At 41.2% G+C, this 12,071-nt stretch overlaps 1 protein-coding gene across 1 annotated transcript in view; it reads left to right on the forward strand.

Moving 5' to 3' along the window:
- NUP35 (nucleoporin 35) overlaps positions 1-12,071 on the forward strand; it is a 21,292-nt gene that overhangs the window by 8,094 nt on the left and 1,127 nt on the right. Inside the window, exons 3-8 of the mRNA XM_019523060.1 lie at positions 4,357-4,484; positions 7,985-8,045; positions 8,645-8,786; positions 9,191-9,260; positions 9,354-9,482; positions 11,068-11,232. Coding sequence (XP_019378605.1) covers positions 4,357-4,484; positions 7,985-8,045; positions 8,645-8,786; positions 9,191-9,260; positions 9,354-9,482; positions 11,068-11,232 — 695 coding nt within the window. The remainder of the gene's footprint in view (positions 1-4,356; positions 4,485-7,984; positions 8,046-8,644; positions 8,787-9,190; positions 9,261-9,353; positions 9,483-11,067; positions 11,233-12,071) is intronic.

Genomic DNA, 12,071 nt, shown 5'->3' on the forward strand with positions numbered 1-12,071 from the left:
ATATGCCATACTGGATCACCATTGGTCCATACAGCCTACTGTATTTCATACTGTCAGAGAGCAGATGCTTAAAGAAGAGAGTATTTATGTAGGAACCTATTGAGACTGATCTGTCCCCTACCCTTTTTCCCTTAGTGTCTGTCTGTTAGAGATTTAGGAAGTCCTAATTTGGAGGTTGTATTGCTGAAAAATAATCACAGGTAACCTTTTTAAAATTGATTTCCTAATAACTTTTTCCAAATGTCAAGTTCCATGCCTTTCCAAATTATAGGTTTGAAAATGGAATCAAACATATGTCAAATCGGTTATTCAAAATAGTGCAATTAAAATAGATTTGAGCAAGTTTCATGGCTACTTAAATATGCAAACTTGATGCTCAGGAGGTGTCATTTGTTAATGCTAATATGGATTCTATTTCTGCTAAAGGTAGTTTGATCTCACTTGCATCAGTTGCTAACAAAACTAGCTCCTCTGTTTTTTGGAGTTTGATCAAAAAGTAATGGTCTACTTTGCTGACATAAGTTTATGGAGACTATCGATTAATATGTTCTTCAGAGAGGCTTTAGGGAGAGACCTTATTTAAATCTGGTGGGAGCAAGGAGGAATTACAAATTCTATTCCCAATTTTTTCATTGCCTTTAACCAGCTGATTCTTTTGAATGTCAGGTATCGCTTTAATAAGGTGGCTGTTTTTAATGTCAGATACCACTATTGGTTACTAGTGATACCTGATAGCCGTAATCATGATTATTATAATTGAGTGTAGCTGTAGAAACGTTCTCTCACATAGGTGTGGATTAATGTTCCTCTTCTGTTTTCCTCTCTTGGTTATTGAGGAAGATGTTGAAATCATTTCTCTATCGGGGGAGCTTGCATGGCTAGGTGGCTGTACCCGTCTGCTTACAAGGGATACTAAATGTCAGTTTTCCTTTCTGAGGCAAGGGATACTAAATGTCAGTCTTCCTTTCTGAGGCACGTTTCTAAATTATGCAATGTCCTGGGTGAAATAGTAAAGAAATAGCCTGTATTTTCTAACCGTGGGTGTAGTGTGAATGGCATATTAGTGATTTCTGGCAAGTGACTGCATTTGAAAGATGGGTTAAAAGAGTCAGAAATTTATTCTTCCACATTCATTCTTTTTCCCGCTGTCAGCATTTCTATCGCTTTCTATTCTGACTAATTTTTTTAGACTCTCCCTTGAACTGAAACATGGTATTATGGCATGTCCAGGAACATTACTTTTAACATTTGAAAACTGATACACTGGCTTTTTTTAGTATTTAATAAATGGATATTTCAGCAGCTTGAGAGACACTGCCCCCTAAAGATTTAAATCTCCAGGTTTTATTGAAATATAATGCCATAAAAAATAACTAATGCCATTTTAAAATAGCAATATGAATTTAACTCAGTCCTCTTTAAAATGAAGATTTGTCTCAATAAAGAAGCTAAGGTGCACACATGGGACACCAATAAGACCAATGACACCAATGAATGATAATTGAGCATGTAACTTAAACTGGTTTGCATTTGAGATTGTCGTACTTAGAGATATAAGTGAATGCTCCATATAGCAGTTCATGACATTTTGGGGACACTTCAGGCTACTGAACAGTGAAGTTATTGCAAGTTTTACCCTTGACTGGTAATTGCCTTGTATAAAAGGGAGTTTTTAAGTCCAGAAATAAAGATTGAGAAATATTTTTGAGCTTGATAGTATTTAAGGGTGCTGACAGATGCGGAGGGAAAAAAACCAACACTTTACTGGAAGAGGAATCGCATCAAATTGACCTGGCTCCCCAGCGTCTTGTATAGCTTGCGCACTTCAGTGGGACTTTTGGCAGTTTCAGCTATTAGATAAAAAGTAACAAAAAGCCCTGCTGAAGGGTGTGAGCTATGTAGACCCTGGGTGAACCAAGTCAAACTAATGCAATTCCTCTTTTGGGCATGTGCTATGCTTGGTGTGGGAACATGCTGAGCTTACTTGGCGCTGTTTTTTCCCCCATATCTGTGCAACCCATAAGCTTAATGTAGACATGATCTACCAAGTTCCACATGAATTGTCTGCTTAGCAGAGCATAAGAGATATTCTGGGTGTATCCATATTCTTTTAAATAAGTTAATTCCTTGTATTATTCTGTTTTTGTTATGGTGACTGCTGGAGGCTCCAGTCATATTTGTGGTTCTGCTTAAGTTGGTTCCAAAACACCATGAACACATATGAAGTCCGTAGTTGTCCTGAAGATTAAAGTTTACACCTAATAGATAACAGGTGAACATTAGAGGGAGCAAGGGAATTTAAACAATAACCGTGTACAAGTCTTCTGAGGTCAAAATAATGCTACTGTATGCATACTCCAGTGTTTCTTAGCTATATCGCATGCCTTAAGCCCTCAAGAACTCTATTTTTGCATGCCTGCTGCAATTAAATTGCTTTCTATTTTTTTGAATGTGTAGATTGTTATACATCTTCCTGTTTTGATGGGAATTGTCTGAAATTCTAGAAAACAGACAAACTATGAAAATAATTTTATATAAGCTTGTGTAATTCAAATGTAGTTAGAAGCCCCTTTAAGCTATCACATGGCAAAAAAAAGTACAGTTGCTGTAAACTGATCTTAGAATGTAGTCTTGTCTTTTATTCAGCATAGTAATGAACCTATATAATTGTAATGAAAAAACAGAGGTAGTTGGTGCAAATAACTTCCAAATAGTTGTACTATATCTAGAAATACTAAAAATGTAGCCTCTCATGAGATCTGCAGGCATAAAGGTAGGAATAATAGCAAACAGGTGCAGGTGTTAGCTATTGCAAGCTTAAATATTCCCTTTTTCTGGAAAATTATGGAGAGCATACTCTGGCAGGGTCCACCACATAAAGTAATTTTACTTCCAGCAAGGGGTTTGTAATAAAAATAAAATTTTGCTATATCTACTCTGAGGTGAAACTAGAAGAGGAAAAATCTTTAATCTAGTTTTGAGGTGTACTGATATATCAGTGCCATATCTGATCGGCACCAATAAAAGGAAAATTAACATCGGCTTTTTGGACCGGTATAGCCAATAATGCAATGATGCATATAATGTGCCTTCTGGCCGGGGCCCTGAATGCTGTGTGCGTGCACGCAGCCGTAGCCTACATGTGGCCAGGAATGCAGCTGGGCAGTCTGGAGAGCAGCACCCTGCAGGTAAGTCTGGAGGGGAAAGGGCATGGGGGGTTGGGGGTGAGGTGGGAGGGCAGATCAAGGCCCCCATGGTGAGGGAGGGAGTGGGGCAGGGGCTGAGGGTGCTGCCTAGTCATGGCGGTGAATGGGACCCTGGGCTGGGATGGGGAGCAGAACAGAGCCATGGGTGGCTCGTCCAGGAGGTGCGGTTGTGCTTCCAACTGCTGGGAAGGCAGGGGATGCATGGCTGGTGTGTGGCTCTTGGGGTGAAGGCAACAGGGAGGAGAGCCCCAGGCCCACAGCAAGCAGCTCACATCTGCTCTTGGCTCTGGTTAGAAGCATCCCTCCGCTAAAAAATGGTGCCGGTGGTGCTTGAACTAAAGCTCATTTGAAGAGCTTCAGTTCAAGTGCCCCCACTGCCATTTTTAAGTGCCAGGATGCTGATCCCCTGGATGAGCCATCCATCCCATTTTGTGCCCAGGCCCTGGGGTCCTAGTCACTGCCCTGGGCAGCACCTCCAGACCCTGCCCCACTCCCTCTCTTACCATGGGTTCCTTGATCTGCCCCCCTTACACCTCTTCCCTTCCCCAGACCCTTTCTGCTCCAGAGACTTACCTTCAGGGTGCTGCTCTCCACATTGCCTGGCTGCATTTCTGTAAATTAGTTATTGGATCAGTGCTGGCCTATATGTATGGTGAATAATCGACTTGGTATCGGCCAAGATAATCTTTATTGATGCACCCCAATCTAGATTTATTCCCTTGGTTATTGCTATGCAGTATCTTTTAATGTTTTGCTTTGTATAAATGTAAATGCCAAAAGCAGAGCCACCTGCCACTTCATAAGCAAACAAGTCCTGTCTAATTATTAGATTGGATTCTGATATCCTTGTGTTGAAATAGTGTCTAACATGGCAAAATATGAAGACAGAGTTAAATATCACCCAGTGAATGTCATCTAAGTTTTTAAACAAGTGTGCTGAAAACTGGCAGAAAATTCTTGAGCAGTCTGATCATAATGTAAACTGCTATTGCAAAAAGGTTTAATAATATAATAATCTTGCTGGTCAAATAGGTCAGATTAAGAATTTTTAAATGAAAGGGATACCTAACTGGATTTTTATAGTATTAGAATTAGATGAATGGAGTAGAAGAAATTTAACAGGTTTTCTCCTTATTCCTTTTTACTGTAGGTGGATCTCCTCCACAGCCAGTAGTTCCTACACATAAAGATAAAAGTGGTGCTCCACCTGTTAGAAGTATATATGATGAAATATCTAGTCCTGGGCTTGGATCAACACCTTTAACCTCAAGAAGACCAGTAAGTGGTAAATCTGTAGGCTAGTTCCAGAACTTAACTGAAACCAGAGTTTAATTTAGTAGTGAATGTCTCCACTTCCTAGATTGAGTGTAGATAACTGGTTTGTGAAAGGTTATTTAAATTATATTTTGTTATTGAATGCCTCTCACTCTCGTTGCTGGGGACTCGGGGCAGGGTTGGGATTTGGGGGAGTTCTGAGCTTAACTCAGTTTTCTCTTTAGCTTTGTATAGTTTTAAAAATTGATAAGTGTGAAACAAACACTATTATAATTTTGGGGGTGTTGGTTGTAGCACACTGTAATAATAGCACGTAACTTCATAGATTTCATAGACATTATGGCTGGAAGGGACCTCGGAAGATCGAGTCCAGCCCCCTGCCCCTGGGGCAGGAAGTCAGCTAGGGTCAAAAGATCCCAGCAAGATAAGCATCCAAACGTTTCTTAAAACTGTCCAGACTAGGTGCTTGCACAACCTCTGGAGGGAGTCTATTCAAGGCCCTGGGGGCTTGGATAGTAAATAAGTTTTTCCTTATGTCCAGCCTAAAACGGTCTTGGAGGAGTTTATGACCTCTGGACCTTGTCATCCCTTGAGGCACTCTGGTGAACAGGCATTCCCCCAGAAACTGATGTGCACCCCTTATATACTTATAGGTAGCCATCAGGTCTCCCCTGCGCCTCCGCTTTTCCAGGCTGAAGAGTCCCATGGCTCTCAGCCTCTCTTCGTAAGATCTGTTCTCATGCCCTCTTATCATGCGCATGGTGCTCCTCTGGATTCTCTCAACTTCTCCACATTCTTCGTGAATTGTGGACCCCAAAATTGAATGCAGTACTCTACCTGTGTTCTCACCAAGGTCAAGTACAGCAGGAGGATGACATCCTGAGATTTGCTTGAGAAGCATCTATGGATGCAAGCCAGAGTTTTGTTTGCTGTACCAGCGGTGACATTGCATTGGTAGCTTATGTTCATCTTGTGGTCAATCATGACCCCCAAGTCCCTTTCAGCCATGGTGCTAATGAGTGTAGCACTGCCAAGCCTATAAGCATGATGCAGGTTTTTTCCCCCTGACGTGGAGTACCTTGCATATTGAATGTCATCAGGTTTTTATTTGCCCACTTCCTAGGCCTATTAAGGTCAGCCTGGATCACCAGCCTATCCTCAGGTGTGGACGCTGTACCCCAAAGTTTGGTGTCATCGGCGAACTTGGCCAGTTCACTTCTGACACCAGTGTCCACATGGTTAATACAGACTTTAAAGGCTATGATGCCTGCCAGCTCCTTAAGTACCCTGGGGTGCAAGCTGTCAGGGCCAGGTGACGTGAAGGTGTCCAGCCTCTCAAGGTGTTCCTTTACAAGGTCTACACCGATGCTGGGTATAAATTCACCCTCACCCTGGCCTTCCCACATCACGTTAAGCAGGGCAGTCTCTTTAGGCTGGTGAAAAACCAACGCAAAGTACCCGTTAAGCAGGTTGGCTTTTTCCTGGCTGTCAGTTGTCAGTTGTCCCATTTGGTTTAGCAGGGGTCCATTGTTATCCTTGCTTTTCTTCCAACTCCCCACATATAAAAAGTCCTTTTTCAGATAACTTCTAGAGTTATTTCATTCATTAGACTCATGAATAATGACATGTGAAACAGAATTTCTTTTGAAACTTTTTTTGGAACCTGTCATTCAGTTCTTTAGACAAGGCCAATTTAGAGAATGTAAGAACTGCTATTTACTGGATCAGACCATAGGACTATCTTGCCTAGTATCCTGTATCGCAGTGTCAGAGAGTAGATGCTGAAAGGGAGAGTGAACAGCATGCCAGGGTTTTTTCTATTGTTCCTCTCCATTGCAGCCTGCAGAATTTAAGGTCGAGCAAGTTCTGATTCAAAAGTTGTGCTCCTGCCTCCTATGCTCAGTAGCTACTGATGCCCCTTTTCTTCAAGAATTTGTTCAATTTCTTTTTGAATTTAGCTGAACAGTCAGCTTCCACAACATCTTATGGCAATGAGTTCTACAGTTTAATTACATTAAAGAGCTGGCTTTTTATCAAGAGACAAAACATATTAACTAGAAAGGTTATATTGTGGTGCTGCTGAAGAGAACAGGACCACTTTATTCAGTTTTGTACTTGATATTTTATGGAACCGATAAACATGATCTCTGTTGTAAGAATTACAATCTGAAACTTCAAACCATTTTATGAAGAAGGAGGCTATTAATGTATCCTTCAGGGCTTCAGATTTTGCAAAATGCATGCTAGTTGTATTATTAATTGATAACTCTTACTACACTTTAAAAGTATTCCAATTTTCTTAGTCCTTTGATCTGTGACAAATTATTAGATTTATGCTTAAAAGGTAGGTTGTAACCATTTGTTTAATACAGTGGTGCTTGGCCTTTCGGTTGCATGGACCAAGTGAGTGGCCTGGAGCCTGTATGCAGGCCAGGTTGGGCTCTGGGGCCTGGTGCCACCCCCTGCCACACTTCCCTGTGCCAGGATCCAGCATCAGATCCAGGGCACAGGGCTCCCCATGGCTCCGGAGATACAGCGGTAGGAGAATGGTGCCACTACTTTCATAGTGCCAGATTTCTGGGCTGGAGATTGAGCACCCCTGGTTTAGAAAACCATCATCCCTTGCATGTGTTGCAGGGGGTGGAGGAGAACTGCCTGTATAATCAGCAATTAAACTGAAAAATATTTTTGCTTTCTGTCTGAGAACAGAAAAGTATAAAAGCAGTTCAACGGTAGCTAATATAACTGAATGTTTTGTATATGTCAGTTGTTAAAACTAAGTACAAGGAAGGAGGAAGAACTTATTAATTGCCACTAAGATCTCTCATTTGATATATTACAAATATTTATAAACAGTTGTTATTGCAATTTAATTGTTTAACTTTTCAAAGTAATGGAAGATCTTCAAACTGCTTAACTTTGCCTAGAGCAGATTGTTAGTAGGGAACATGGTAGTTTGTATTCTAGTTTAGGAACTCTAATTCAGGATTACTTGTGGCCTAAAATAGGTTTAACTATTGTATAAGAAGTGCTGTTGCTGGTAATGTCTACGTGGCAGTATATGTTAGACAAATTTCTTGGCAGTATCTTTTTTGTAATGTTTCTGTTGTGCGTACAATACTTCAGTTTATAAACTTTTAGTGAAAAGGTTTATGGTAAATGAGGACTTTATATGCATTCTATTCTATGAGGAGGAAAAGCAAATTGTAAGATTTTCTATATTTAATTATTGAGGTCCTTTAGAGATGCAAGATATGTACTAATTTGCATAAAAATGCAGAAGCAAAAAGATCAGTGACTTACTGACATTTAGGTTCTAGTTGTTAGGTATAGGTATTGTTAGGTATTTGTTAGGTTAGGTTCTACCAAATACCAGTGCAAGGATATTTGGTTTAATATTAAAGCAAGAAGTAACATTTAACTAAATAACATGAGAAATGATAATTTTCTGACACTGAAAATTGTCCTGCAATTAATGATTTGTTTGCTCTATTTTAATGCAGCCCAGCTTTTCTTCAACACAGAGTCCACTGGTTGGAGCTATGCCAGCAACACCTGGAACAGGTAAGTATCTTGGCAAAATGTATAGTTATGTTTACTATATTGCTTTTGTTAGTAATACAGCAAAAGCCACCACTATCCCTGAACTAGGTCAGTTCTTCTGGTAAATTAGCATTCTTTCCAATTGCAAAAGAGAAACATGATTGGGAAAGTACTGTCTTGTTCTGTGAAATCTGATATGCCTGCAGTTCCCTAAAAATGAACAAAGGAGTGATATAACTCAATACTGTATTGAGCAGAGAGTTGCAGATGTAGCTGCTTTTGGCTAGAGGGAATGACATTGGTGTCATGTCTTTTGAAAGGCTTTGTCACTTGCTTCTCTCTGAATGAGCCTAGTCATGTCTTGCAAACTCTCTTGCTTGTTTTCTTGTTATCCCTACCTGCCTTATGCACAACAGATGCAGGAAAAGCTAGTGAAACCTGGGAAATAGCTAGCCACAAACTTAGAAACATGATCCTTACAAATTTAGTTAATCTGAAGTAACTTCTTCTTTTGTTGTGTTCATACAGAAAACCATATACTGAATTTTCTTATGGTTCCTACATGGTTCTGACTTGTTTAGATACAATAACAATTCATCATTATTATTACAATTTTTCAGCCTCAGGTGTATTTAGTCCTGCAAGCATTGGACAGCCCAGAAAGACCACACTCTCTCCTGCTCAGCTGGATCCTTTCTATACTCAAGGAGATTCCCTAACATCAGATGATCAGCTTGATGACACTTGGGTAACTGTATTTGGGTAAGTGATCTGCAGTGCTTCCTGAACAAACTAAAGGCTGAAGTCCGGTATATGTGGAAGAAGCAGCAGTAAGACACTGAGTTCACTAGAAACCATAGAACAATGGCTTGAAGCCAGCAGGTAACAGACGAACTCATCTGCTAATTAGTGAACTAGCTTCCTTAAGGCAGCTATGCCTCATCTTCTAGTTAGAATGTAGATAGTGCATTTTAGATGATGGGGTTCAGGAGGCAGGTCTAAAATGTACTGTTAGTCTAACCACTGATTTTGAAATAGTACTGAAAACGTGTGATCTTGTACTTCTAGGAGTCTTGCCAAGGATCCAGGTTTGTTCTCTAAAATATAATTAATATTTTCTGCTACAGTTTATCTTATTGGACAGAATTTTGGTTTTGTTTTTTCAGATTTCCGCAAGCATCTGCTTCATATATTCTGCTACAGTTTGCACAGTATGGAAACATATTAAAGCACGTGGTAAGGCTCATGTTAAGTCTCATTAATGAAACATACTACAGTTTGTTTGGAAAAAGGCTAATTTTCACTGTTTCCAATGAAAATCCTGTACAGATGTCCAACACAGGAAATTGGATGCACATTCGATATCAGTCCAAACTGCAAGCCCGGAAAGCTTTAAGCAAAGATGGTAGAATTTTTGGGGAATCTATTATGATTGGAGTCAAGCCTTGTATAGATAAGGTAAGTTGGCAGTCTGTATAGAAGCAAATAAAATTGTATGGCATCTTGATTTTGGACTCCTTGCCTGTTACCATATCAGATGGATTAAACAAAAAACGTAAGGGGGACATGCATCAATATTTTGTACTTGTGCTGTAAAAATTATAGAGCAACATTATTCATGTTTCTGCAAGATATGACAAGATGCACTTATACTGCTGTGCAAGATGGGGAAATAAAGTGTACTCCATGTGAATGTATAGTCCTGGAACTGAGAAGTCTGTGCATTTATTTTGGGAATGCATTATGTAGATGCGGTGTAAACAAAGGACATATATACACATGCTTCAGGAGTCTGTGTGTGTGTGTAGGGGGGGTGGGCTTTAAGTAAAGCACCTGTAGTGTCACATCAGTGTCCTCAAGCTGAAAAATGGTGGTGGGGGGCTCTTTAACTAAAGCTTGAGCTTTAGTTAAAGTGCTTCTGCTGCCATTTTTCAGCTCAGAGATGCTGATACGCGTGATGCTGGAGTCTGCCGGAGCGTGGTAAGTATCACACTCCAGCAGACTTGATTAATCGAGTCTGCTCTGATGTGCTGTAATTACACGCACCTATGTGGCGCGCAGCAGCAAAACTGAAAGTGTTGGCGGTGCGTGGCCGTGAAACCAGGAGCGGCGTGCAGCCCTGGTGAAAACAAAAGCAAGTGGCACAAAGTGCTGGTGGACCTGCTCTCCACTTCTCTGTGCTGCTGCCACATACCCCCTGGAGTCTTCCTAAGTACTCCCAGGGGTATGCGTACCCCCAGTTGACAACCCCTGGTATAAACAATAGGTAATTGACTGTGAATGGTCTTTGCTTATGTGGTCAAGTGAATTATGTGCTTGTCTGGTATGTACATAAGTAGAACTTGTTACATTATAGTGCACTACAGTAAAAGCTCTGTTATCCAGCATCCCTGGGAATGGGGGTGTTGGATAACAAAATATGCTGGTTAATTGAGCAGCCCAAACAGGTGTCCTTGCCTGTTTGGGCCCTGCTTCTTCTGCCCCTCCTGTGGTGTTGCTACCGCTCCTCCTGCAGGTCCTGTGGGACAGGGAGGCGGGCCCCATGCAACCTGTTATGCCTCCGGGCTGTGGGGTCTTAGCGCTGCAAGCTGCTTTGCCTTGGGCCATAGGTACTTGGAGAAACTGGAAGTGCCACAGTGGGCACTTCTGGTTTCACTTTACCTTACAAGCTGGCATGCTGGTCAATAGATCATGCTGGCTTGTAAGGTGCCAGTTAACGGAGCTTTTACTGTATAACGATACATCAGGCTTCGGAATACAAAATGAAAACATAATTACCTAAAACTGCAGGAGCTAGGTAGAATGCAGTTTACCACAAGTTAGATAGGACAGTCCATTTCTTCAGTTTCAGAATATTAGTATTTCTAGAGAAGTAATAGTGGCTTGTTTATATTTCACTTTTTTCATATGAAAGGTACCTGGCGCACACTTCTTGCCAGATGCTCTCCACCTTGTGTATTTAAAGGGGAAAAAAGGAGATATATGTATTTTAATATTGTTGCTTCTATTATACTAAACTTTTCCATTTTTCCCTTCATTCAAGAGTGTGATGGAAAGTTTTGATAGAAGTTCCATATCCTCCATGTCTTCAGTCTTCACGCCACCAACAAAAGCCATGGGCACACAGGTGCAGCCTGCAAGTACTACAAGAATTTCTACAATGAGACCTCTTGCAACAGCATATAAAACTTCTACTAGTGACTACCAGGTATTTTGAAAGTGGCAGAGAGCAGAAAATGTTTAAGTAACTTTTCCATAAAAGCAGTCTATATTCCTTTTAGCTAACTAATGGCAGACCTCAGAACAAAAATAAAGTAGACTTCTGTTTTACTTTCTCACCTGTAGTTTTCTTTGCTAAGTGAGATTCATAGATTCACAGATGTTAGGGTTGGAAGGGACCTCAATAGATCAAATCCGACCCCCTGCATAGGTCAACCTCCTCTTGAAGACCCCCAGGGTAGGGGAGAGCACCCTTGGGAGCCCATTCCAGATTTTGGCCACTCTAACTGTGAAGAAGTTCTTCCTAATGTCCAGTCTAAATCTGCTCTCTGCTAGGTTATGGCTATTATTTCTTGCAACTCCTGGGGCGCCTTGGTGGGTAGAGCCTCACCAATTCCCTTCTGCGCCCCCATGATGAATTTATAGGCAGCCACAAGGTCACCTCTCAACCTTCTCTTGCGGAGGCTGAAGAGGTCCAGGTGCCCTAGTCTCTTCTCATAGGGCATGGCCTGCAAGCCCTTAACCATCCGAGTGTCCCTTCTCTGGACCCTGTCCGGGTTATCCATATCTCTCTTAAAGTGTGGTGCCTAAAACTGGACGCAGTATTCCAACTGTGGTCTGACCAGCGCCCGATAGAGGGGAAGTATCACCTCCTTGGTTCTGTTTGTCATGCATCTGCTGATGCATGATAAAGTGCAGTTAACTTTGTTGAATGACTTTGTCATGCTGATGACTTCATCACACTGACAACTCATTCATCTTGGAGTCCACTAGGACTCCAAGATACCTTTCCGCTTCCCTGCTGCCGAGCAGGTCATTTCCTAGGCA

This window comes from Gavialis gangeticus, unplaced genomic scaffold (genome assembly GCF_001723915.1).
Source record: "Gavialis gangeticus isolate Ggan-Ray unplaced genomic scaffold, GavGan_comp1, whole genome shotgun sequence".
In the NCBI taxonomy this organism is placed as follows: domain Eukaryota; kingdom Metazoa; phylum Chordata; order Crocodylia; family Gavialidae; genus Gavialis; species Gavialis gangeticus.